Here is a 26,300-nt window from a genome sequence, read left to right as displayed (position 1 = left end):
TTTTGGGCACACACACTAAGCATCCAATTTTCCCTAAGGTTGACCTTTGGACACAACCTTTGAATTTTGGAACCTTAGCATTTTGGAAGTCTTAATGGGCTGAACCTTAGGGTCTTTTTAGCCCGTTGTTTCACATGGCTCTTTTGCAGATGGCCCCCCTTTTGGATCCCTATTTTCCCTCCTTTGGATCCCTACTGTGGCCGGTCTGCTAACTTAACCAATATTCTAGCTTTTTCTCCCTTGGCACTTCCCCACATTAAATGATCAGTTTAATATGAGAAAATCATTTAGGAGAATTAGATATTGATTATTATGACACATAGGATAGCGCCCCTTGCTAGGGGCTGGGAGTTTTGAGGGTGACTTGTGAGGGTACGTAGGAATGGCCTCCTACAAAGTCAAAAATTCCCTTTAGGGGAAATTGGAGAAAAACTTTGTGCATAAATGAAGCCTTCGTGTGTGAATCCCGGCTAGCAAACCCGCTAGTATTCAAAAAATTATAGTTCACCACAGGCCTCAAGTCCATCGAGTGTGCGCCATGTGGGAGTTGAATTGCATCGACCCCACGACCTCGTCAGAGCTAATAATAGCGTTGCAAATTTGGTCTAGCCAACAACGCTTGTGACGTTGTTTGTGGATGGCTTTTGAAAATCAACTTGTATGCCGAGCTCATCAAAAAATACACACACACACACCCTATTATGGCATGAAAATGGTGATGGATTTGGGGAGCTCTTGCCGTAGAAATTCGATGTTGAAGGGCCTCACGAGAAGCTCTTGCCGAGCACTAATACCACGCATATATAATGCAGTGATTTGGAGCTTCAATCGGAGAGTAACTAGAGGAAAAGAACACAGAAAATCAACAAAAAGGTCCACTTAAATGTAAGTGCATGCACACACTGATTGAATGCAATCATACACTAGTTATGCAAATTTTGTCAAGGGGTAGTGGCTCTATGGAATGTCCATGAACATGTCCAAACTTGATGGATTTGACAATAATTAGAAGATGTGAAATTAGAGAAATAAAAGAATGCTAACCCTACCATAAGCCTTGATACCACTTGATGGGTTAGCATGGATCAATGAGACTAGCATTCATCTTAGTATAAGTGATAATTACACTATTATAGATAGAGAGAGAGAGAGAGAGAGAGAGAGAGAGAGAGAGATCGTAGACTCAAAGCATAACTTGATTATAATAAACTCACATTATGCATACAATGATAATTGGGTAAGAAATGTGTACAAAAAACTAGCTACTTATATAGGAGTTGCTAGTGGTTAGATGCACCTCTTAAGGGTCACACTTACCTTTTTCCAAGGGTCAAAGGGTAACTCTCAGAAGTTCAAGAGTGTCTCAATAAAATGTGGAAAAGCCATGCTGACTGTGAAGGCATTTGAACATTTGTGAAACTAGTTTGTTACATGTGGTAAGCTATGTGCCCTCACATGCATAGTTGCCTATTGGATTGGTTAAAGTACAAGAGATGGTTCTCAAACCGGCCGCCAATGTTAGGCCAAAGGCCACAAACCCAACAAAATGAAGGTGAGAGAGAGAGAGAGAGAGAGAGAGAATAGACTCAAAGCATAACTTGATTATGATAAACTGACATTATGCATACAATGATAAATAGCTAAATGCACCTCTCAAAGGTCACTAATATCTTTTTTCAAAGGTCAAGGGACAACTCTTTAAAGTTCAAGAGTGGCTCCATAAAATGTGGAAAAACCGTGCTGACTATGAAGGCATTTGGACATTTGTGCAATTCATCCATCTCACAGGTGATAAACCATGTGCCCTCACATGTTTAGTTGTCGTTGCTTACTGGATTGGTTAAAGTACAAGAGATGGTTCTCAAATGAACTGCCAATGTTAGGCCAAAGGCCACGAATCCAACAAAATGAAGAAAGGAGAGAGAGAGAGAGAGAGAGAGAGAGAGAGAGAGAGAGAGATTTCAAGAGGGTCCAAGGTAATCTATATGGAAAGGGAGTAACATGATCCATGACTATTGCATTCTGAGTGATCCATATGAAAGATAGTTGAAAATGTCATACGATTTGGCAACCAGTACCCTACCTACTAATGAATGTATCTTGAAGAGATTGTAACATTGTAACAAATGTAAGTATGACCTTTTTCCGCGAGAGAGAGAGAGAGAGAGAGAGAGAGAGAGAGAGAGAGAGAGAATTAAATTAGATAATAAGACATGTTAACCGTGACAACCAATTAAGGCTGAAGAAATCAAACAAGGGCAGCAGAAACGGATCAAACGTAATCACATCTACCATAGCCTGCACGCAATTGAACATGCTTAGTGCAGAGAGAGAGAGAGAGAGAGAGAGAGAGAGAGAGAGAGAGAGCGCTTACTTGGATCAGTGATTGTGTAAAAAGCAGTGTTTCTCCACTCACACAATTTCTCTGGTTCTTGGCCGGGAGTCTGATAGTGGGTATTGAAGGCGTAGGAGGCATGTGCCGCTACAGTGTTGGGGAAGAAGCAGCGCTGGTTTGGGCGCTGGATTGCCTCGCAGGAGTTTGGGTGGGCTCCACATACATCATCAAGACTTTCCTGCAACTTAGTAGGGTCGGCGGAAGGTTTGGCTACGCACCACATTTTGTCGCCGGCTGGACGCTCCTCGGAAAGCGGATAGGCGTAGGGACAGTCTGAACTGTAGCCTATGTAACATCAAAGACAAAGGAGGGAGAGCTAATTACTAACGCTGTGTGTGTGTGTGTGTGTGTGTGTGTGTGAGAGAGAGAGAGAGAGAGAGAGAGAGAGAAAGAGAGAGCTATATACCTGGGTCCGAAACAGCAATGAGGGCAAGGCCACCAAAATCGCATGGGGCACTAGAATTGGCACGCCGAAGAGCCTGCCATAAGGAGTTGAAGGCCAACGACGCATGCGCGGCCAAGTTGTTGGGCTCGTAACAGGACTTGTCGGGCTGGAGGGGCTTGCAAGAATGCGGGTTCAAGTGGCAGACAATGTCCAACGCTGCCTGTAATGGTCTCTTATAGGCTGCGGGATTAGCGACGCACCATGACTTATCGGTTTCAAGAGGGTTTCCGTAAGCAGCGTGAATGGAGCATCCCATCAACAGCGCTGCCATCGTGAGAAGCACGCCTTCAAAATTATTGTTGCCTGCGCCCATCTTGACTCTTGAGTCTTGGCAAGTTTGCTGCCACTGTACTCTTTCCTTCCTATATATTCATCGGCCAGTGCACGACGAATGTCCAGTTGCAAAACAAAATTTAGAAAAACGAGTTTCTTTCAGATCACAAATTGCGCTTTTGTTTCCCAAATTAACGTAGCACATTTTTGCAGTTCTATAAGAACCGAGTCCCCCTACACCACTAAAGAATTAGTGCTTTGAGAAGCTAAAATGTTATTATTGTGCTCACACACCAAAGGAAGAACCTTACTAATTCTACAAAAGGTAATCGTGCAGCTGGAAATATGGAGAGAGGATATGTAAAAGTAGAATGTGTGCTAGAAACTAGGAAAAAGGTATTTTGAACTTCATTTTTTACTAGTTAGTTGACGAAAGAGGCTCATAGTCCTCGAAAAACTGCGAGTATTAGGGATAGTACCAAATTTTGCAAGGGGGTTGTCTCCTTGATTTTCTTGAATGCACCCTACAATTTTGTAACAACAGGTTTTTACAGACTAAGTCAATATCACAAATACCACCAACATTGTGTGGGATTCGGCTCTCAATATGTGATAAAATGCTGACAAGGCCTTGGTAGCGTACTTAAGTAAGTGGCTTCCATAAGGTTTAAGAGTTGTTGCACACATGTTCAATCACAACAACAAAGCGTATATGGTCAACAAAGCAATGGCAAGCACACCATTCTTATCAAAATGGCATTGTTTAAAATTTTCATTATGCATTCGATTGCCGATCATACGAACTTTTTATGCAATGCTACATGCATTCACATCAAATTATAAGAACTTACATTTGTATGTTAGGAATGAATGGTGGTGAGGATGTAAATGTTTTGGCAAACAAAAGGACAAGGGGCAAAATGAAAACAGAGACTGAATGGGAAACCTAGGCTCAAAAGGGCAAAAAGAAGGTGAAGTAGAGACTAAATGGGAAACGCGGGCTCGAAAGGTCAAAGAGAAGGTGAATGAAGTTAGAGAGCAGCCAGAGTCAAGCAAAAGAAGGTGGCATCAAAAGATCAAGCACATGGATTTCCAATTAGGGTGTGGTCATCTGGAATTTGATCTGGTGAGTGATGTCCAAAATCAGAAACCTAATATTACCTTTAGTCAATCGATTGCATTGAACCCCAAGTTGAGGAGGCGGTGCTCTACCAGAGTTAGCACGAGGCTTCCACGTGCTAGAGGTGATGTGCATGTGGTACACAATTTTTCTCTAAGGGTAGAAATCCCAATTGATGTGCTTCTAGTGGTGGAGGTTCAAATTGGAAGGAAGTAATGGGTTAAAGCATATATTGATGGTGGTGTATAGGTTTGTGTGCTTATAGAGGCATCAAAGTTGTGGTTAGGTCTAATGTGTGAATGAGGATGGCCAACCACACCACAAGGAAGATGTTTGGGAGTGGCCCAGGATACAAAGGTAAAGATAATGGAAATTTAATTCCTTATTGAATTCTTTATGATGAAAGCAACTGAGAATGCTTACCCAGTCATGTTGGGGAGGCCATGGCGACTAGCGACTAGGGCAAAGCAAGATTGGGAGAAGGGAGTCTTTACCTTCCTAGACCAAGAGAACGGTGGGCACATGGTGCTTGACTTAAAGGCCAGGGAGACCCCCTTTCATCTAGAAATAGAAGGTGATAAAGAAGATTCAAGAACCTCTTATGAGTAGAAGATGAACTCAACCCATGATGAAGGCTCTACGAGTGTTGCAAAAGAAGATGAGAGTGATGAAGACCGGCTGAAGTTAGACACAGGTTTGTTTGGAGTCATTGTGGACTCCTTCAAGTCGAGTGAGGGTAGCTGGTTCTAGTTTGCAATCTTGAGGCTAAAGAAATAGAAGGTATGCTAGGTGAGGATCTAACCAAGCTGGAAAAGGAAGGCTATGTCAAGTTGTGTGCATCCTATGCCAATCTATTTTTCACAAGTTTAAAGTGCTTTCAATCATTTGAAATTTTTATGTGCTCACATATAATAATATGTTGCCTAAAGTGGCGCTTCATCTCAAGCTAGGAAGGAGTATGAAAAAGTGGGTGCTTGAGTTGCAGGACATGGAGTTTGTTGGACTCGAGATTGATCATACAAGTAAGTCACATTTGGCGGACATTCTAGTCAACAAAGAATTATATTTGTTGGTATATCCAAGAGTGGTGAAGGAAGACATTGCAAAGAAACCGGATTTAAAAGAAGCTTGCCCTATGTGGTTTGATGGTTCTTCTAGGAGATTTGTGCAAAAGGCAGAAGGAGGTGTGATCATCTAGGATCCATGAGGTACGATAATATTCTCCAAAGCTGATTTGGAAGTTGTTCATACAAACAATGAAGCAGAGTATTTGACCCTCCATTTGGAGCTAAAGAAATGTGGAGTTTGGCATCTCCAAATTGATAGTTAAAGGTGATGCTCTCTTCGTCAGAAAGCATATTTTGGGTCTGTGGCAGATAAAAGAGATTCTCTCAAAACTTGGTTTTTTCCCATAAACAAGGCGTTAAGTTTTTTGAAGTAGTGCACTTCAAGGATGTTAGGAGAGAGCAAAATCAAGAAACTGATCAATTTGATAGTAGTCATGTGCAAAATCATGTAGCAGGTTTATATGTTGCACCACCCATATATGCAGGGAGAGAGACTCTAAAGGAGATTGATGATTTTTTTAGCACAGGGAAATGTTCTAAAGGGTTTTTGAAGTTGCAAAAGAGAAGGATTTTTTAAAAGGGTTGCAAGTTCACTTTGGTTGGTGAAGATCTTATAGAATATAGTCAAGACGGAGTGTTGCGGAGTCCTCTACAAAGAGTAGAAGGCCACCAAAATCCACCACTTAGAATGCAAAAGTTTACTTGATGTTTTACCTGGTGTCTGCTTTCTTCTCCTTATCATCCATAGTGCAACGGTTTGGTCAAGAGTGGAAATGGACACATGGTCAAAATGCTTACAAAGTATGTGTACAAGCAGATTGAAGCGTGAGAAGCTAATCTTGAAAAGTTTTTGTGGGTGTAAAGGAATTCTTACAAAGTCTACGAGTGTGGAAGCCATGTTATGTAATGGTGGATACTAGCCCCACATAAATTGGATGGGCGATTAACCAAGATGATGAAGATGGCAAGCAATATATGGTAGCATTTGGAACAAAGGTCCTAACCCGCAATGTCCCACTAGGAAGTATGTAAGATAGGAAGTGCAAACAAAATAAGGGATTTATGATTAGGTAAATTTATAGAAAAGTGTACTTACCTAAAGGGTTTTTTAATTGAGAAAGTGAAAATTTTTATACATAAGGGGTAGTTTTTTTACAAAAATGCATACATAAGGGGTACATATAATACTTGAAAATATACATGTAAGGGATTATTTAAATACCTCTTGTTCGCACGTGCTATATGCAATTTCTACATAGTGGACTCCCCGGGGGTCTTAAGCGCTTGCCAACTAGAATGAGCTAGACACTTTCAATCAGCTATTCTATGTTGGTTGTTAGAGTTAGTTCAGATTAGTCAAGACCAAATCAGATAAGACAAACTGAAACATAAGACTAAAACTCAAATTGGAAATGAACACTAGAATTGGAAATTAGAAATGAACATTGGAATTGGGATTGTATATTTAGATAAGAATAAGTACAATGTTGAGGCATAAGCTAATGTGTGTTTGGATCACAAGAGCATGCAACTCCAAGATGTGACATGGAATATTTAGAACTAGTAATGAACACAAGCCAATACCAAGCATATAGAACTAGTAAGGATGCACAGGCTCATGCATTGATTGCGTTTTCTGTGAAGCACACCATTGTTCCTCACATCCGTTCAGCAAAATCTACAAATCAGGCTTGGGATATTCTAGTAGGTCTTTATGCAAGCCGCAATGAGACTAAAATTGCTTTGCTGGGTAAAGAGCTTGAGTCGAAGATTATGCATGAGGAAGATAATATGGACACTTTCCTTGCTAGTGTCAAGGATATCAATGAGCAACTTATTTCTACAGGAGAAGTCATTTTAGACAGTTCCCTTGTGCAGGCTGTTCTTGATGCCTTACCAGATTCTTACCAGAATTTTGCTAGTACTTGGAGACTTATGACCCAAGGAAATCTAGAAGTTGTCAAGTTTGATGCATTATGCACATTGCTGTTGCAAGAGTCACTTTCCAAAAAAAACAGGACTAGACAGCGTGCAGTTGAACAGGATTTTATTGTTTCTCAAAGAAAGGGTGGTAACAGCAATGCAGCCACTTCTTATGGTTTTGCTGCGAGTGGCAAAACTTCTGTTCGTAATGCTTCTGCCAGCAGCACTTTGTCTGGCAATTCTGGTGATAAGGGCAAGAAAAGATGCGTTGCCATTATTGTAAAGCTAATGATCACTTGATCAAGTCGTGTCCTAAGTTGAAGGCCAAAGAGGCCAAGAAGAAAGAGGGTTGTTCCACTGCAAATGCTGGTTCCACTACAAATGCATCCATTGTTGAGTCTTCTGTGAAAGGAGACTGTCAGTTTTGCTGCAAATTCACATGTGTGGTATTTCGACAGGTGCTACAAATCACATTACCTCACATGTTGAATTGTTCACCTCTCTCGAGTCTGTCCCTCATGGGAATTCTGTCACTTGTGCCAACAATGCCTCTTATCCAGTTCAGGGAGTGGAAAGATTGTGCTTACTTCTGCAAATGGAAGTTCCTTCACACTTGTTGATGCACTTTATGTACATGGGATCAAGAAGAATCTCTTGTCTCTATCCGCACTTACTAGACTTGGACTTGTAGTCAAATTTATGGATGACAGATGTACCGCAGTTCATGATCTCAGTTTTGGTGATGAAATTGTTGCATCTGGCCTTTTGTGCCGTGGGCTATATAAGCTCACCTTGTATGACAAGTGTGGACAAAATTTTACAAATGTTGTTGCAGATTCAAGGGATATTTTAGATGCAAAACTTTGGCATGCACGTTTTGGTCATCTGAATTTTTCCAGTTTGTTGTGTTTGTAAAAATCTGATATGGTTGCTTCTTTGCCGCCTCTTGAAGCAAATGTCAAACATGTTTGTGAAGGCTATATTTTGGGTAAGATGCAGCGTTCTAATTTTCCAAAGGATGGTTCAGTTCGGGCCACATGCAGGTTGCAAGTTGTGCATAGTGATGTTTGTGGATCCATGCAAACTCCGTCCTTGGGCAATTACCTTTACTTCGTGACTTTCATTGATGATTACTCCAAGCATGCATGGGTATTTCCGCTTAAAGTGAAGTCCGAAGGTTTTATGTGCTTCAAACAATTTCTGGCTATGACTAAAAATGTCTCGAAATGTACTATGGGCACCCTCCGTTCCGATCGAGGGGGGGAGTATATGTCTCATGAATTTAATGCATTTCTGGCTAGTCGTGGGATAAAACACCAATGTACAGTGCCTTATACACCTCAGCAAAAATGGTGTTGCTGAGAGGAAAAACAGGTCACTGACGGAAATGGCACGATGTACGGTCAAAAGTCAAGCTTTGCCGCATTCTTTTTGGCTTGAGGCCATCATGTGTGCCACTTATGTACTTAACAGGTGTCCTACAAAATCTTTGCAGTCTATTACTCAATATGAAGCATGGAATGATAGAAAGCCTTCTATTGAGCACATGCATGTTTTTGGCTGTTTAGCATATGCTTTGGTGCCCCAAACACAGCGCAAGAAATTGGATGATAAGGCTGTCAAATATATTTTTGCTGGTTATAGTGTTGAAAGCAAAGGTTATAGGTTGTATCATCCGCAAACAAAATTTATTCTGGTTTCACGGGATGTAGTGTTTGTGGAAGATTTTGTTCAGCCCTTGCTCTCATGTACTAGAGACAGTAATGTAAGCTCACAGGACATTTATGACACTTTCTTGCCTCTTTTCAGTGGTGGAAATACGAATGTAAGTTCCAATGAGGCAAATGTATAGCCTACGGGGGTTTTTGAAACTGTTACAGATCAGCCTATTACTGATGCAGATGTACATGATGTACTTGATGAGGAAAGGGCTGAAAATGAGCAGGCTAGAGGTATGCCAAAATGGCTGGTGCACACTTTGCGTGACAGTAAATTGGATGCACCTTTGTCTAGGCGTACTCGTTCAAGCTCTTGCTATGCATCTTATGCATTAGATTGTTATGCTTTGGCTGTGTCTAGTTGGCTGTGTATAGCTTACATGATGTTGAGGAGTCTCTGTCTTTTAATGAAGCATATAATTCAGAAAATTGGATGGCTGCCATGCAATCAGAATATGATGCACTTATAGAGAATGACATGTGGACTTTATGTGATTTGCCTCTTGGCAAAAAGGCCATTGGTACAAAGTGGGTTTACAAGTTGAAACGCAAGCTGGATGGTGAGATCGATGCCATAAGGCTTGACTTGTTGCAAAGGGTTATGCATAGCAAAAAGGCATAGATTATGAAGAGACTTTTGCTCCCACTTGTCGTATGACTACTGTGCGTTTTCTATGTGCATTGGCAGCTCATTTTTGTTGGGATGTACATCAATCAAACATTGTTACTGCTTTCTTGAATGGTGACATATTTGAGGAAGTTTATGTAACGCAGCCTCGCGGTTTTGTCATAAAAGGACAAGAGGACAAAGTGTGTAGATGTAAGAAGGCTTTGTATGGGTTGAAGCAATCTCCTCGTGCTTGGTATGATAAATCTGACACTCATTTGGTTAAAGGAGGCTTTCGTAACAGTCCAACAGAAGGCACATTGAATGTAAAGTGTGAGGATGATGTACTTCCCATTGTGGTTCTTTATGTCTATGATTTGTTGATCTCACTGGACCAAATGAGAGACATATTGCTGAATTTAAGGCTGATTTGAAGGCTACTTTCAAGATGAAATATTTGGGGTTGTTGCATCATTACTTGTATATAGTTTAAGCAGTGTGATGGTGGTATTGCCTCGTGTCAGAAAAGTTACATAGAGACATTGCTATGTAAGTTTGGACTTGAGGATTGAAAACCTATTTCCACTCCCATGGAAACAGGTTTGAAGTTGAGTCTACATCATGCTAGCGATCCTGCTTATGTCACTCTTTACCAAACTGCTGTTGGCTGTCTCATTTATGTATGCAACATGAGGCCAGATATTCAGTTTGCAGTCTCACAGGTCAGCAGATTTATGCATAGCCCAGGGTCTAAGCATTGGCAGGCTGTCAAGAGGATTTTCCTCTACCTTAGTGGCACTTTACATCTTGGCTTGTTTTATCCCAAGGGGGGATCATTGCCGCCAGACTTACATGATTTTTTGGACTCAGATGGGCTGGTTGTGTTGACACACGAGTGTCCACAAGTGGTTTTTGTTTCATGCTTAGCAGTTCATGTATATCATGGTTGAGCAAGAAGCAACCTACCATGGCCACTTCGAGTTGTGAGGCTGAGTACAGGGCAGTCTTCACAGCTAGGTTGAGTGTATATGGCTCACTTATGGCTGATTTGGGTGTCAACACTATCTACACTGACAGTCAGAGCACATTGGCAGTTGCGAGGAACCTAGTTTTTCATGCTCTCACAAAGCACATTGAGGTGCATTACCACTATGTCAGGGAGAGGCTCTCAGTAGGAGAGATCAGCTTGGCTTCTGTGCCAAGCTGTGTTGGCTTCTGTGCCAACACAGGACAACCTTGCAGATCTTTTCACAAAGGCATTGTCTTGTGAGAATCTTGAAGCTTTCCGCAAAGCTTTGGGCTTACTCCCCTTTGTGGACTGATCATGTCCTCAGGGCATGGCACTTCCCTTACTCATGTGCCAGCTCTCGTTCAGCACATCACTCCAGGGGGGATTTGTTACCATATACATGTGGTAGTGATGTGTGTGAACACACTAGGACCAACGAGGCATTTTTTTCCCTCTTTAGGAGGTTTTTTCCCCCGATCATTGTATATACGCTCATCACTCTAGGGCTATCTATCTTTCCATTGCACACTAAATAATACACTCTCTATTGTGTGCCTTGAGCTTCCTTCATCTTCTCTAAGCTGTGTGCATTTCTCTCCAACCCTAATTCCAGCAGTCAATGTTTTCGCAAACAAAAGGACAAGGAGCAAAAGCAAAACAGAGACTGAATGGGAAACCTAGGCTCAAAAGGGAAAAGAGAAGGTGAAACAGAGACTAAATGGGAAACCCGGGCTCGAAAGGTCAAAGAGAAGGTGAATGAAGTTAGAGAGCAACCAGAGTCAAGCAAAAGAAGGTGGCATCAAAAGATCAAGCACATGGATTTTCAACTAGGGTGTGGTCATCCGGAATTTGATCTGGTGAGTGATGTCCAAAATAAGAAACATAATATTACCTTTAGTCAATCGATTGCATTTAACCCCAAGTTGAGGAGGCGGTGCTCTACCAGTGTTAGCAAAAGGCTTCCACATGCTAGAGGTGATGTGCATGTGGTACACAATTTTTCTCTAAGGGTAGGAATCCCAATTGATGTGCTTCTAGTGGTGGAGGTTCAAATTGAAAGGAAGAAATGGGTTCAAGCATATATTGATGGTGGTGTATAAGTTTGTGTGCTTATAGAGGCATCAAAGTTGTGGTTAGGTCTAATGTGTGAATGAGGATGGCCAACCACACCACAAGCAAGATGTTTGGGAGTGGCCCAGGATACAAAGGTAAAGGTAATGGAAATTTAATTTCTTATTGAATTCTTTATGATGAAAGCAACTGAGAATGCTTACCCAGTCATGTTGGGGAGGCCATGGCGACTAGCGACTAGGGCAACTCAAGATTGGGAGAAGGGAGTCTTTACCTTCCTAGACCAAGAGAACGGTGGGCACATGGTGCTTGAGTTAAAGGCCACAGAGAGCCACTTTCATCTAGAAATAGAAGGTGAAAAAGGAGATTCAAGCACCTCTTATGAGTACAAGATGAAATCAACCCATGATGAAGGCTCTACGAGTATTGCAAAAGAAGATGAGAGTGATGAAGACCGGCTGAAGTTAGACATAGGTTTGTTTGGAGTCACTGTGGATTCCTTCAAGTCGAGTGAGGGTAGCTGGTTCTAGTTTGCAATCTTGAGGCTAAAGAAATAGAAGGTATTCTAGGTGAGGATCTAACCAAGCAGGAAAAGGAAGGCTATGTCGAGTTGTGTGCATCCTATGCCAATCTATTTGTCACAAGTTTAAAGTGCATTCAATTATTTGAAATTTTCATGTGCTCACATATAATAATATGTTGCCTAAAGTGCGCTTCATCTCAAGCTAGGAAGGAGTATGAAAAAGTGGGTGCTTGAGTTGCACGAGTTGGAGTTTGGACTCGAGATTGATCATACAAGTAAGTCACATTTGGTGGACATTCTAGTCAACAAAGAATTATATGTTTTGGTATATCCAAGATCGGTGAAGGAAGACATTGCAAAGAAACCGGATTTAAAAGAAGCTTGCACTATGTGGTTTGATGGTTCTTCTAGGAGAGTTGTGCAAAAGGCACAAGGAGGTGTGATCATCTAGGATCCACCAGGTATGATAATATTCTCCGAAGCCTATGATTTGGAAGTTGTTCATACAAACAATGAAGCGGAGTATTTGACCCTCCATTTGGAGCTAAAGAAATGTGGAGTTTGGCATCTCCAAATTGATAGTTAAAGGTGATGCTCTCTTCGTCAGAAAGCATATTTTGGGTCCGTGGTAGATAAAAGGAGATTCTCTCAAAACTTGGTTTTTTTCCATAAAGAAGGTGTTAAGTTTTTTGAAGTAGTGCACTTCAAGCATGTTAGGAGAGAGAAAAATCAAGAAACTGATCAATTTGATAGTAGTCATGTGCAAAATCATGTAGCAGGTTTATATGTTGCACCACCCATATATGCAGAGAGAGAGACTCTAAAGGAGATTGATGATTTTTTTAGCACAGGGAAATGTTCTAAAGGGTTTTTGAAGTTGCAAAAGAGAAGGATTTTTTAAAAGGGTTGCAAGTTCACTTTGGTTGGTGAAGATCTTATAGCATATAGTCGAGATGGAGTGTTGCAGAGTCCTCTGCAAAGAGGAGATTGGCATGGTTTTGGAGTGGTGCCGTGAAGAAAGCAAACACCAGGGAAAACATCAAGTAAACTTTTGCGTTCTAAGTGGTGGATTTTGGTGGCCTTCTACTTTACAAGATGTGCAATATTGGTGCAAGACGTGCCACAAATGCCAAACTATGTGTGAAAGATGACTAGTAGTCGAGACAGAAAGGGCTATCATTGCACAAGATTCATTTGAGAATTAGGGTTTGGATGCTAGTGGTGGCCATTGATAATCTGACCCGCTGGGTTGAAGCCAAAGTGGTAAAAGAGGTAAATGCTCACACACTTACACAATTTGTTTTTGATTGCATATGTTGTTGGTTTGGGGTTCCTTGGGTGCTCCTTTTTTTTTTTGTTCAAGGTTTTTGGAGTGATTGGTTCATACCTTAGTGGAGAAGTTAAGCATACACCATAAGTTTTCTTCTCCTTATCATCCATAGTGCAACGGTTTGGTCAAGAGTGGAAATGGACACATGGTCAAAATGCTTACAAAGTATGTGTACAAGCAGATTGAAGCGTGAGAAGCTAATCTTGAAAAGTTTTTGTGGGTGTAAAGGACTTCTTACAAAGTCTGCGAGTGTGGAAGCCATGTTACGTAATAGTGGATACTAGCCCCACATAAATTGGATGGGCGATTAACCAAGATGATGAAGATGGCAAGCTATATGTGGTAGGATTTGGAACAAAGGTCCTAACCCGCGGCATCCCACTAGGATGTATGTAAGATAGGAAGTGCAAACAAAATAAGGGATGTATGATTAGGTACATTTATAGAAAAGTGTACTTACATAAAGGGTTTTTTAATTTACATAAGGGGTAGTTTTTTACAAAAATGCATACATAAGGGGTACATATAATACTTGAAAATATACATGTAAGGATTATTTAAATACCTCTTGTTCGCACGTGCTATATGCAATTTCTACATAGTGGACTCCCCGGGGGTCTTAAGAGCTTGTCAACTAGAATGAGCTGGACACTTTCAATCAGCTATTCTATGTTGACTGTTAGAGTTAGTTCAGATTAGTCAAGACCAAATCAGACAAGACAAACTAAAACATAAGACTAAAACTCAAATTGGAAATGAACACTAGAATTGGAAATTAGAAATGAACATTGGAATTGGGATTGTATATTTAGATAAGAATAAGTACAATGTTGAGGCAGAAGCTAATGTATGTTTGGATTACAAGAGCATACAACTCCAAGATGTAACATGGAATATTTAGAACTAGTAATGAACACAAGCCAATACCAAAAGCCTATATCCCAAGAGTTGTCCCTCAAGATTATGTAGTAGCCCCTATTTATAGAATTTTGATTGGGCTCTAACTATGTGTGCACTATTCAATTTACTATGGTAATTGTCCATTGATAGTGTATTTGGAAGCTTCAAATCCTACCACTCGTCTAGCCGTGTGCTAAGGGTCATTCTTGCCATCTACATTCATTCTCCCCTTTCTTGAATTTTGGTGTATATCAAAATATTAGAAAACCTTTATCTAATGTCAGTCCACCTGACCCGCTTCTTGTCAGGTGCCTTCTTCTTGAAAGGTTTATGTATGACTTTGAAAGGTTCAATGGTACTTGGACCAGCATTCTCTTTCTGAATTAGGCGGTATAGTGCCTCTTGCTCCCATTGGTCTTTTTTAATAGTCTTCATTTTGAGTTCGGCATTCAACATGGATTTGAAACTCTCTACCAACTATTGGGCAATGCTCTTTTCTTTATCCTTCATAGTATTTTCAGTAGTTAGCTTTGACTTTCTTCTGGAGAGTTGCTATCTCCCGCTGATGTTGCTACTCCTCAAGTTGATAATGTAAAATCTATTTGAGTGTTTCTAGCTCAGGCTTAGTCTTATTTCACAGCGTTTAGTTTTGTGCTAAAGATAGATGCCTTGGCCTCCATCATCTCGCCTATAGAATTGATGATGGTGTTCCAACCAAACTGAATTGCCGTTCTACAGCCTTCGGTGATGGGGTTAGGCTTAGTGTATTGATAATGTCATAGACTTTAATGGGGAATGCATAGGGTAGTAAATCTTGGTCTGGTTTCTTCATAACCAACCACCCCTTGAGTGGTTTCATCTAGAGGCACTAGAGCCTATCCGGTCTGATGATGGGTACTCGGGTGTTAGTGTTCTGAGCTTGTTCTGTAGCACTCTCTGATCCCTGGTCATTGCCCTTATCTGGCTTGAAATTGGTATGAATTGGAACAAGAGTAGTTATATAAGATTTTTCGATATCATATTTCTTCTTAGGATTTGTAAGTGCCATGGTTTCCCCTTTAACTGTGTCTATTGGAGGGGTAGACATATAAGCGGGTTGTGTGTTCATACCTAAAATTTCTTTAGCAGGTCATAGGTTTTTGTCTTCCTAGCTATTGATTTTGTGTCTATTTTGGGTGTTGAGATTGATGATAAAGTTATCTTTGGTGTCATGTCACGTCTTGCTTTATCATCGAGGGGTTCACCTCTTAGACATGTAAGCTATCACGTGAGTTCAAGTAAATGGGTTTTTTAATTGGCAAAATTTTAAAATTTTAATAGGATTATATTAACAAAAGGGGTTTTTAATTGATTTTAGATAAAAACCCATAATGTTTTGAAGAATAAGGGGTCATTTAGATACCTTAAGCATGTAAGTAAAGAGGGGTTTTAAATACCCTTCAAACGCACGTTATATGAATAGTTTCTTAAAGGTGCACCCCCCAAGGCTTCATCCCAACAATCTAAATGTTGGAATGCAATGGAAAACAGTTTTTCCAGTAGAGAAATTTATAGGCATACCAGACTTTGAATAGATTTTTGGATTTTGCTTTGGTTGTGTGTTGCACCACAGTGGTGTAGAGAAATTGGTTGATATTACTATTGGCCTCTAGGCTAAGAATATTTGCCAAGAGCATGGCAAATAAATTTTCAAAGATATAGTTTGGATTGTTCTTCGATATGATTGCTTCAACAATAAACCTATACACTTATGTGCATTTTAGTGCTATTACTAGGATGCCTTCTACTCCATCCTTTTGCTTCTTTTTGGCATGTTCATCCTCCTTTAGGTGTCTACTAGCTTTATCAGTGGTAGCAAGGCTACTTATGGTATCTTGAGGACATGGGCGAGCTCTCCTATGGTGGTCAATTCCAAAGCCACACCATTCACCTATGTTGTTTTCTTATTGGCCTTAAAGGTGTTGAGCACCTATTAGGTGGCGTCTATATCAACAAGTCATTTGGTTGCCTCCACTACTACTAGATGCCACAACTTGAGCAATTCCTACTCCTTTGAAACACATACTTTCCTATTTTGTTGTGTGCCACAATCTGAACAGCTTCACCTACTAATTAATGCTAACAATGACTCATTATGTGCGGACAATGTTTCCATGGTATCCTTCATATGTTCCAACATTTTTCTTTTTCCCATGCATGATTCAAGAAAGTTACCTTGTGTAGAGAAAGTACACTCACTTGTAGAAGTAGGCGAGTCAGCGAAGGAACATTGAGGTGTTTCAGATAGATCCACAACAACTGTTGATGGAACATTCATAAGTGGTGACTAGGCTTGATGCAATGAGAATGGAGAAGACATAAAGATCTCTGCAAGTTGTGGCATGAGTGGCACAAGATTGTGTGAGTAAAGTGAAGAGGGGTGCACTCTCTGCATTGTTATATGCACATGTTCCATTAATTCTCTACTCCTTTACTTTCTTAGGATTGTGCCCACCATTCGTGACATGTCATTCATGCATTGGCTGCACTTGATTGGTATTATTGATATGATTCCCTTAATTATTGTGTCATTTATTTTCTTGTGATGACCGTTTTAGTGTACTAGTCTCACTAGCATTTCCCTCTAGATCTAAATTGGCATGTCTGGATTGTGGCCTCTCTAAGTCTAGACTGAGTGTTTCCTATGACAGTTGAAGAGTGAAATGGTACTAGCTTGGCCAATGACTGAGTCTAAACTGAAGTTGTTGTTGATCTATTACTTCTAGTGATTGTTGTGTCTCTATTGGTCTAATGTGGAATAGGTCCAAAGGTTCATCTTTTGAGCCTAGATATATGCGTGTCTTGTACTCGTTTCACGTGGACTTTCTCTACTGTGGCATAATATAACTTGAATGTGGCCCCATTGTAAACCCCTAGCAATAATAGTCTCAATAAGTCTCTGAGTTTTATTGTGTCATTGGAGAATATCCAATCAACTTCATAGGGCTTGGACCAAGCTATCTTAAATTTTGGTTTCTTCGGTCTTAATTTTGATTTATATAGCAGTACCATGTCACCCTTCTTGAACTCCCTGACCTTGATCTTAATCTCATGCTAGTGTTTTCTCCTCTAATGGATACCTTCCAATTGTAGCATTGCTCGTTGTTTGATCTTGTCCAGCTGCAACAACTCATCTAATCTTTGCTTCAGATTTTTGCATTTTGTGTCTAGATGAGTTTATTTCCTTTTTGAGTTATTTTATACAATGGCATGGCTTTTACTACAAGCATATGAACAAACCGTCTATAAAAATTGATATATCCCATAAAAGATCTTAACTCAAATACTTTCTTTGGTGCTCTGGCCTTTTGAATGGACTTGACTTTTCATTATCCATCTCAATTTTTTTTCTAGAAAGAAGTTGTCCCTTCTAGACCATAAACATTGATTTGAAAGGATTCAAACGAATTCTCTTTTCTTTGCAGCTTTTGAAGACCATCTCCAAAAAGAATAAATGTATTCCTTCAGTGATGGTAGTCATCCATAAATATGGCCAAAGACTTATGCAAAATCTCATTGAAATTTTCTATTATGCAAATTTGAAAGAATATTGGAGCATTACAAAATCCAAATGGCATTACCAAATACATATATGCTTCCCATTCAGTGATGAATGTAGTTTTGGCCCTATCTTTAGGTGCAATCTTGTGTTGATTGCAAACGTTGTATCATTCCATAAACTTGTACATTTTGTGGCATGAACGATCATCTAACATCATGTCTATAAAGGGTGGTGGAATAGGATCCTTAAATGTATATGCAATCAGCTTCCTATAGTCCACACATACGGGCTCACTTTTCCATTCTTTCTAGGGACTATCACTATGGGAAACAGTCAATCGTTGTCTACTTCTATGATGAACCCAACCTTGAGAAGATTATTGATCTCCTCCTTCACTTTCTTTATGTAATTAGGGTTCATCATGTACCGTTGTACTCTAACTACTCTGGTGGCTGGGTTCAATGGTATCCTATGTTGGCACACCTCCAATCTACTCCTTTTAGATCCATACGTTCCCACACAAATACGTCCTTGTATTTCCAAAACAATGACTTTTCCTTCTCTTTGATCAAAGTCTTATTGATTTTAATCATGCAAGGGTTTCCTTATGAGCCAATATTAAACACTTTCACTTATTGATCATCTAAAAGTAATTAGTTTGAGACTCCTCCCTTCCGTTTAGCCATGGACTCATCTTCCTTATCTAATTCAATACCAACCACATAATCACTAATGGGATAACCTTATTCTAGAAAGCCATTATAAATCTTTTCTTTCCCACTTCTTCAACATTTTCTTGACTAGTGTCCCGTATTGGTCTAAAATCATATTTGTTGGGTGTTGGCTATTCTGGTGGTTGACCATCCAATTGAACTAACCTTCCCTAGAATTCATGTCAATGAATCGGTATAGGTATTGTTTCCTTTGTCTCTCTTTGGTACTGGTTATCCATTAGCACAACATTGAGTTCCATCTCTATGAGTGGGAAGATGATCATTGAAGCGAGCATCTTTTCTATCTTCTTTGTCCCATATTTCTTGCATGGCTCTTTAGGTCTCAAAGTCTTCTTCCAAGTTTGGGTATTATAAATTTTTATATGAACTCATTTGTTCGCACCTTGGATTGGCATAGTGTTGGATCCCAACAGTTGTATAAAGCCCCTTTGTAATGACTATCAAATTCCCTTTGTAATGCCAATGATGTCTACCGTCCTTGTCCAATTGTCTGGATTACGTATAGATTTATTAGTTGGCCGAGACGCAATGCGTTTCCACTTTGTAATTATGATGAGTAGAACTCAATTAAAACCCCATGTACATTTTGAGCTAAGGTGACTAAAAAGGTCACCTTAGAACCATTTTTGAATGACATTTGAAGAATTAATTCTGTGTCATATGAGTCTGAGAGAGAGAGTGTGTGTGTGTGTGATCTTATCCTCTTCGCTATGCGCATCTCCCTCACCGGATTCACGAAGAAACCACACCATCACGGTAGCCTCTCCAAGAGCTACGTGCCCACGCCACACATTCGCATCTTCGAGCTGTTCGCGAGCGATCTTCCCACGAGCTTGTTTTGCTTGTAAGTAGCACAAACGGTGTCTGTTTTCAACAATCAAGTACTTTATGGAACGAGGGTGAGATTAGCTATGCATAGATGTTCATAGACTTAGGTTTCTCACACTTTTAGGTTATGACCTGTGAGTCTATCACGATTGTATTTGAGGTAGCTAGGGTTATAATTTGGTGAGATTGGACTTATAGGTAAGTGTATCCTAGTGAGGGGATGGTGCCTAGCAAGTTTGAAGCGATTCCAAGTTCATTTGATGTGTAAACAGTGTTATGAGCGTTTAGAGATAGAGCGGGTTGGAGTTAACAAGGATTAGTGATTGATGCATCATAGAAGTGTGTATGTGTAGGTTGGTCTCCGCCTGACAAGCTAACGAGATTGCCTCCGTGCACCTCCAGGTTAGTCATGTCACCGGATGACAAGTATGTTGTCTGTGTCATGCTTGTGAGCATGAATAGGGGAGTGGTTAGCCCGAAAACATTGGTGCCGCTGCCGGGGACACAAGACCTTAAGTAGGGAGATCTATGTCACTCGTGTGATGGTTAGCTTACTTTAGTTTCGACTAGAGAGAGCTTAATTTTTAGGAGAAGATCCAGGAGAGGGTATCCTGAGGTCTAGTGGATAGCCAAGAAGCCTGTGACTTGCCGAGGGTCTACGACTAGTTAGAGTTAGTTAGGTAGGATAAGGTGGAGTCAGGATTTATGGTTTTGAGTTCTAAGGTATGTTTGTGTGCGAATAGTGTAGAAAAACGCTGTAAAAACACAAAACAAACAAAGAGAAGAAACAGCGAGGTTGTTTGCTTGCCTTGAAAGAAAAACCCACATCATCTACTCTTCAAGAGTGTGAATAGTGTAGGCATTTGTATTTGTGATCCAGCGCTTGAAAATGGCTAAAATTGCGACAAAACCAACCAAAAGAAACAAGGGAATGCCAAAAGAAAACACTAGGTAAACCTAAAGAGGCCAAGAAGAGATATAACCACTAGCCTTGGGCAAGATGATTGTGTCATGTTGTACAATTGTTGTTCACAAGTTTCAGTTTGAATTGTCAAATCAAATTAGCATCATTTTAGTGCATTTGAGCTGTGAAATTGCCATAGAAGAGCAAAATTCACAAGTGCTTGGGTCTAAGGTCAAAAGGAGTCCAAATTGCATGAAACTTGAGGGATAGTCTTCTGATAGCATAAGGGACCCATCTGGCTGAAAACAGTAGGAAAATCACTTCTCAGATAGCCTCGGGTGAGTCTATCGCGATAGACTCAGGTTTTTGAGCTGTGGACCTCATCTTGCAAAACCCTCCTAGGGTTAGCTTGAGCTTGACTTAAATAGCACATACACAAAATTTCAAGGTGTTTGGATCACTAAAAGTGAGTCTAAGACCCAGACAAAGAATCAGGCTCTAACAAACACTAAAATTGGTCTAAAACCCAGACCAAGTGTCTAAATTGCATGAAACTTGAGGAATAGACTCAAGAGAGTAAGGGGAACCCAAGGGTGAAGTCACAATTTTGATTTGAGCCAAATTGCAAAATATGCCATTCTATCGCGATAGACTCATGATCTGTTGATTTTGGCATTTTTTGAAAATTGTGACTACACAGCAAGGATAAGCTCTTCACCTAGATCCCAACCATCATTTCAAATCTGAAATTTGACTACCAGAAGACCCTGAGACATCGAGTGTGAGGAGAAAACCAAAATTGCTCAGAGTGACCAGTGTCATAGAAAATTGATATTTGTTGTACATAATTGAAAAAATTATTCAACGGTTCAAAGACAACCCTTGTGAACATACTAACATACATGTGTAGATTCCTGAAGGAGATCATCACATAGCCTCACAGGCAGGAGAAGTCCAGGTAAGCTTTAAGTTTGCAATACAGCTTTGAGTCTCTTATGTATTTAAGGTCACAAGCCTTTTTTAAGTCACGATCTAAAAGTGTCAAAAGTCAAGTAAGCACCACGACCAATGAGGAGAGTGTAACTCAAGCAAGCCTAGATCCACTAGCACCGATCATTGAGGAGGGTAGTGATACTGACACTTCATCAGATAATTCCTTCTTCATGATGGGGACTCAACAGCCGGGAGGTTTCTCCGGTGAAGGACCAATGCTAGGAGGAAGTACCTCCCAAAACCCTTTGAACGAGGCCAAGTTCACTATAATCTTCTTAGAAGGAACAAACTCTAGGAGAGCCCTAGTTTATTCTGACTATGGGGGACGCAAGTGTATTTGTATAGAAGAAAGACCGTCTCAGAGACTAGAGATAATTCAAGTCTACGATGATGGAGATAGATTCTGAGATGAAAAGGGGAACCACTATCTGATAGTTAGCAACCCTGAGGATTACAACAGATATGGAGATAATGTGGCAAAAGGAAAAATGGTCTCAGAAACTCAAGAACCGCCTCCAAAAATTGATCAACCTGGAGCTCTTTTTATGTATGATAAAAAAACAACCAGGGTCTCTACCTATAATGATAATGTGAGAATTTACAAGCATGAGAGCGAGAGATTAGTCTCTTATTTTTTATGCAAAGAACCCTAACCAAATGAATTAAACAAAGATAAGTTTCTTTACTTATTCTCTTATGAAATTGCTATGGAAAGGATATCATTTTTGTTGACAGGTACGGGCGAGAATACAAATGAATACGCTCAGAGGAGGTAGAAAAGGCAACAGGTCCAGAAACATCAACATATGCCCCCGAAGAAGTACCAAGGTCCACCTATACCCCTAGCAAGTCAGCAAATTCATTTTCAGAAGAGTACGAGACAACATCACGTTCTAACCGACAACAGACGTTCAACTACCAGAACCAACAAGCAACCCCACCATCATTGCAGGCATGGCTTAAACAAAGTGCGACATTAGAACAAAACCGAAACAGAGATGGTTATCCAGCTGCAAGAGGGCTAAGAGATTTACAAGAACCACCACTCTATTCACAATATCAAGGTGAGAGTAAGCCAAAAACTCAAGAGTCGGCACAGCCTGGAAGACAACCCATAGAACGAGTTCGAAGAGATGAACCACCTCTTGCAAAAACCATCAAAAATTATGGCTTAGGGGCACCTCTGGGAGAGAAACTCTCCCACTACCAAAGGCCAAAGGAGATATATCGAGTAGGACGAGGAGAACCGATGATGAGAATTGTAGACCATCGTAGAATTAGACCTTCTGAGGTGCAAAAATGGGTAAACAAGAAATACACGGGAAACAGAGACCCTAGGGATCATGTAGCAGCCTTTGTGCGTGTAATTAGAGTTGAAGAAGTGTTGGACTTCCCTACTCAATTTGCAGGGTTTGGGCTTACTCTAGAGGAGGATGTTGCTACTTGGTTTGACTCTGTGGAGCGTAGAGATTTCGAGTCTATGGAGGAGGTTTTTGACGAGTTTATTGAGGAATTCTCACAAAGGAGGATATCTCATAATACAATCTCACAAATCCATAAATTCAAACAGAAAGAAGGGGAATCTATGCGAAAAGCAGTCCTACGACTAAAAAGATATGTGAAGTTCTACCCTATGGAGGAACTGCCAACTCAGTTCATACTTATGGTTATATTTATTCAAGAACTAAGGAACGCAGATCTCCAAAAGGACTTACATATGAAGAGGAGCACGACGTTAAATGAGTTAACTAAGGAAGCTCTTTACCTTGTAGACAATTGTGAGGTCTACAAGGAGGGTGAATTCAAGGATCTTGATGACGATTCATTCTCACAACAAAGTGGAAGCAAGTCCGCTAAGACAACACCGAGAGGAGAAGTAGCTGTAAGCCACGAGCAGCTTGTAGAGGAAGTGCTAAAAAAAATTAATATGTATGCCAAGCCTCAGGCTAAGCATCCGAAGTGGTGTGCTATTGAACAAAAATGGACAAACCATGTGACGGAGGAATGTTATTATAACAAGGGATATGTGAGAGAGCGACCATATGCTCCCCAAGTTCAGGCAGCATCTCCTCAACTTCCACCGATGCCTAGGTATCAAGCAGGCAACCTACCCGGACCTGTAGGTGTTGAAAGACCACAACCAGTATTGGGGCAACAACCACCCCTACCAGGAGTAAGACCGATAGGCATAAGATACACACCAACGGTAAACGAACCAGAAGGGAAGGCTTTGGTACCTATGCATGCATATTATGATGATTCCAATGGATATGCAGAAAATCCTGTCTATTATACACTGCAAGAACCCCCAATGCCATAACCTTGGAGCATGATTGGAAGTACAGGACCACCAACAGCTGCACGGGCAGCAGGAGAAGGAAGATACAACTTGGATGAATGAACACTGTTGTTCATAGCCAACGGAGGCATGGGCGGGTAGAGGCATGCATACCAACAAAGAGGAGCTCAAGGAGCACCTCAACAACCTAAGGGACCCTGCTACAAGTGTGGTGGAGACCATTGGCTAAGACACTGTCCTCATGAGATGAAATCATTAGAGTCAACGCATATTGCACCGAGTGTGGAATTACTCATTTTATTCATGATTGCCCTAAGAACCCAAGCAAAGGAGCAAAAACTACTTTGAACATGCTAGAAGCAGTGCCTTCTAGTGGAGGGTCAGAAAACGAGACAGTAATACCTATTCAGGCAGTGACACGAGCACAAGCTCAAAGAATGACAAACAAACCCATAATTGAAGAGCCAAAGACCGATGCCCCAAGTGCAAAAATGAAAAATCAGAAAAGCACTTGGAAAGGTAGAAAGGCGCGTATGAAAGCTAGGAGAGAACAAGAGCAAACGGCTCTATCCAAGGAGTTAAAGCACACAGGTTAGATTAGAGCGGTTAGAGGATCTAAATAGTTTAAGCTCACCCACTGCGGCAGCAATAGGTCCCAAGGAAGTAAAGGAACCCCGAAGCGCAGGATTAGGAGGATCAGTGTTGGTAGAAAAAGTAAATGAGCAGCTGGATGCACTTTTAAAAGCATATGAAGCCAGACTCAAAAAAAACCAAACCCAAGAGCAAAGATGGATGACTTATCCATATGCGAAAATAGAAAAACAAAGGTTGGAAATGTGTCGAAAGATGATTGAAACAGCTCAATCCTTGATAGAAAATCCGCTTGGTAAACCTGCAAGTTGGCGCGAGGTACCAGCACCAACCCCTATCAAACCAACTCTAGAGAAACAAGTAGACACGAAGGAGAGACTCACGACTGCCTCTGAGTCTAGGAGAGAACCTATCATAGTGCCAAATACAACAGATGATACAATTAACAGTTTCCAACCTAAAACATTGGTAGAAATGGGTAAGGATTGTAAAAGTCTAAATGACCTGTGGAAGCAAATAAAGCTAACAAGGTGAACCACCAAATAAATAGCACGAGAAAGGAGAAAAATGAGATCTTACCTCCCATTGAAGAGTTTGAGGCAAGATCACAAATGAACTTTGATATGCATTCACACGGGGGAGATCAGGGTTCAATTAGTTCAGGGCACAGCCAACCAGACTTGCTAAAAACTCTACCCTCATACCTAGGGGAGTATGAAGCTAAGTCTGAGGTGAGAGCAATCCCATCTCAAAGACTTTCTTCCAACAGAGTGATGGATTCACAAAGGTTGATTGATTTATTGTCCACCCCTGTGGCATGCACAATCACGTTAGCCGAACTCCTGAGATTACGACCAAACATGTGGACCACCGTAGGCAAATGAAAAATTTGGAGTAAAAGACCCTACCTCGAAGCTTCAAGAAGGGATCAGAGAATCGGACAAGCCTCAACTAAACAATAGGCCTTTACCTTTAAACAAGGTTGCAGAATATTGTGAGGGAGAGGATGGCAATACCACACTACCAATAGAATTTCAAGGAGTGGTATCCAAAGCTATTCTTGACAGTGGAGCAAGAGTCGCTATCGCCACCAAAGAAATCTAGAAAAAATAGGGAAAGCCGGCTTTGAGAGATACCAGAATGAAATTGCAACTGGCAGATGGGTTCATGGAAAAACCTCTAGGACTTTTAGAAAAACTAATTGTCACCTCTTGCGGAATCGATTATGAGCATACATTTGCAATAGTTGATTTCGACAAAAAGAACAATTACGATATCATCTTGGGAAGACCATTCATGAGACAATTAAAGATGGTTCAAGATTGGGGTTACGACCACATATACCTCAGACTTGGGGAGACTACAACCAAAATATACCTAAAAGACCATATTTACAAGGATGTGAACCAGACACCAGTGGAAGAGTTTGATTCAGCTACATTCGCAGGGTCCGAACTTCCAGCATGGTTAGGGCATAAAAAAGAGCTATGGATGTGCAGAGCTTCACATTGTGGGAGCTTAAAAAGAGAAAATGCATCTTAGAAAGAGCTATGGAGGACAAGGACTACATTTCTGAACCTTTTTCCGAATATGCCTTAGAACCTCTGGAATGGGAACACATACTAGCAACATTGGATGTATGTACCATTACAGATAGCCCAACGACAAAATTTTGCGATAAGGATGGCTATGATGTGCTACCTATTACATGGTAAGCCTTATACCGGCTGGAGATGAGAATGTAGACTCGCCAGAACAAAAAGAGTTTTATGACTCCTCTGAGCATATGGAATTAAGTCACGATACAGATAACCAGTGTTCAGACAACTCAAGCGAGCGTGGGGAGACAACCGCGAATATCAAGTTTTATGATTTAGCAAATCAACATCCTAGACGCCAGGAACGCTATAGAAAAAAAAGAGCAGAAAACAAAATTTGAGAGAACCTAATGCCCAGGATAAAAGATAAAACTCACTATCTAATGCTGTCAAGGTAGAGGATTGTGTAAAAGACCAAATATAAGGAATAT

The 26,300-nt window shown here is 40.7% G+C and overlaps 1 protein-coding gene across 1 annotated transcript; it reads right to left on the bottom strand.

Annotated features, from left to right (window-relative positions):
* Positions 1-1,294: 1,294 nt before the first annotated feature.
* On the bottom strand, positions 1,295-3,207 carry LOC147441555 (uncharacterized). The gene is made up of 3 exons (XM_086483747.1): positions 2,802-3,207; positions 2,375-2,680; positions 1,295-2,298 (listed from the first exon to the last, which is right to left on the bottom strand). Exons 1-3 carry the CDS (start codon positions 3,151-3,153, stop codon positions 2,273-2,275), a joined length of 684 nt encoding a protein of 227 aa, XP_086339873.1. The 5' UTR covers positions 3,154-3,207; the 3' UTR covers positions 1,295-2,272.
* Between the last annotated feature and the right edge of the window lie 23,093 nt (positions 3,208-26,300).

The sequence above is a fragment of the Adiantum capillus-veneris genome, chromosome 15 (assembly GCF_014529385.1).
Source record: "Adiantum capillus-veneris isolate H3 chromosome 15, ASM1452938v2, whole genome shotgun sequence".
Taxonomy (NCBI): Eukaryota; Viridiplantae; Streptophyta; class Polypodiopsida; order Polypodiales; family Pteridaceae; genus Adiantum; species Adiantum capillus-veneris.
This window is presented reverse-complemented; position numbering and strand designations above follow the sequence as displayed.

Coding starts and splice junctions, on each gene's coding strand:
- LOC147441555 (XM_086483747.1), bottom strand. CDS start 3,153: ATGGGCGCAGGCAACAATAATTTTGAAGGCGTGCTTCTCACGATGGCA. Junction 2,681..2,801: donor CATTGCTGTTTCGGACCCAG/GTATATAGCTCT, acceptor GATGTTACATAG/GCTACAGTTCAGACTGTCCC. Junction 2,299..2,374: donor TTACACAATCACTGATCCAA/GTAAGCGCTCTC, acceptor AATTGCGTGCAG/GCTATGGTAGATGTGATTAC.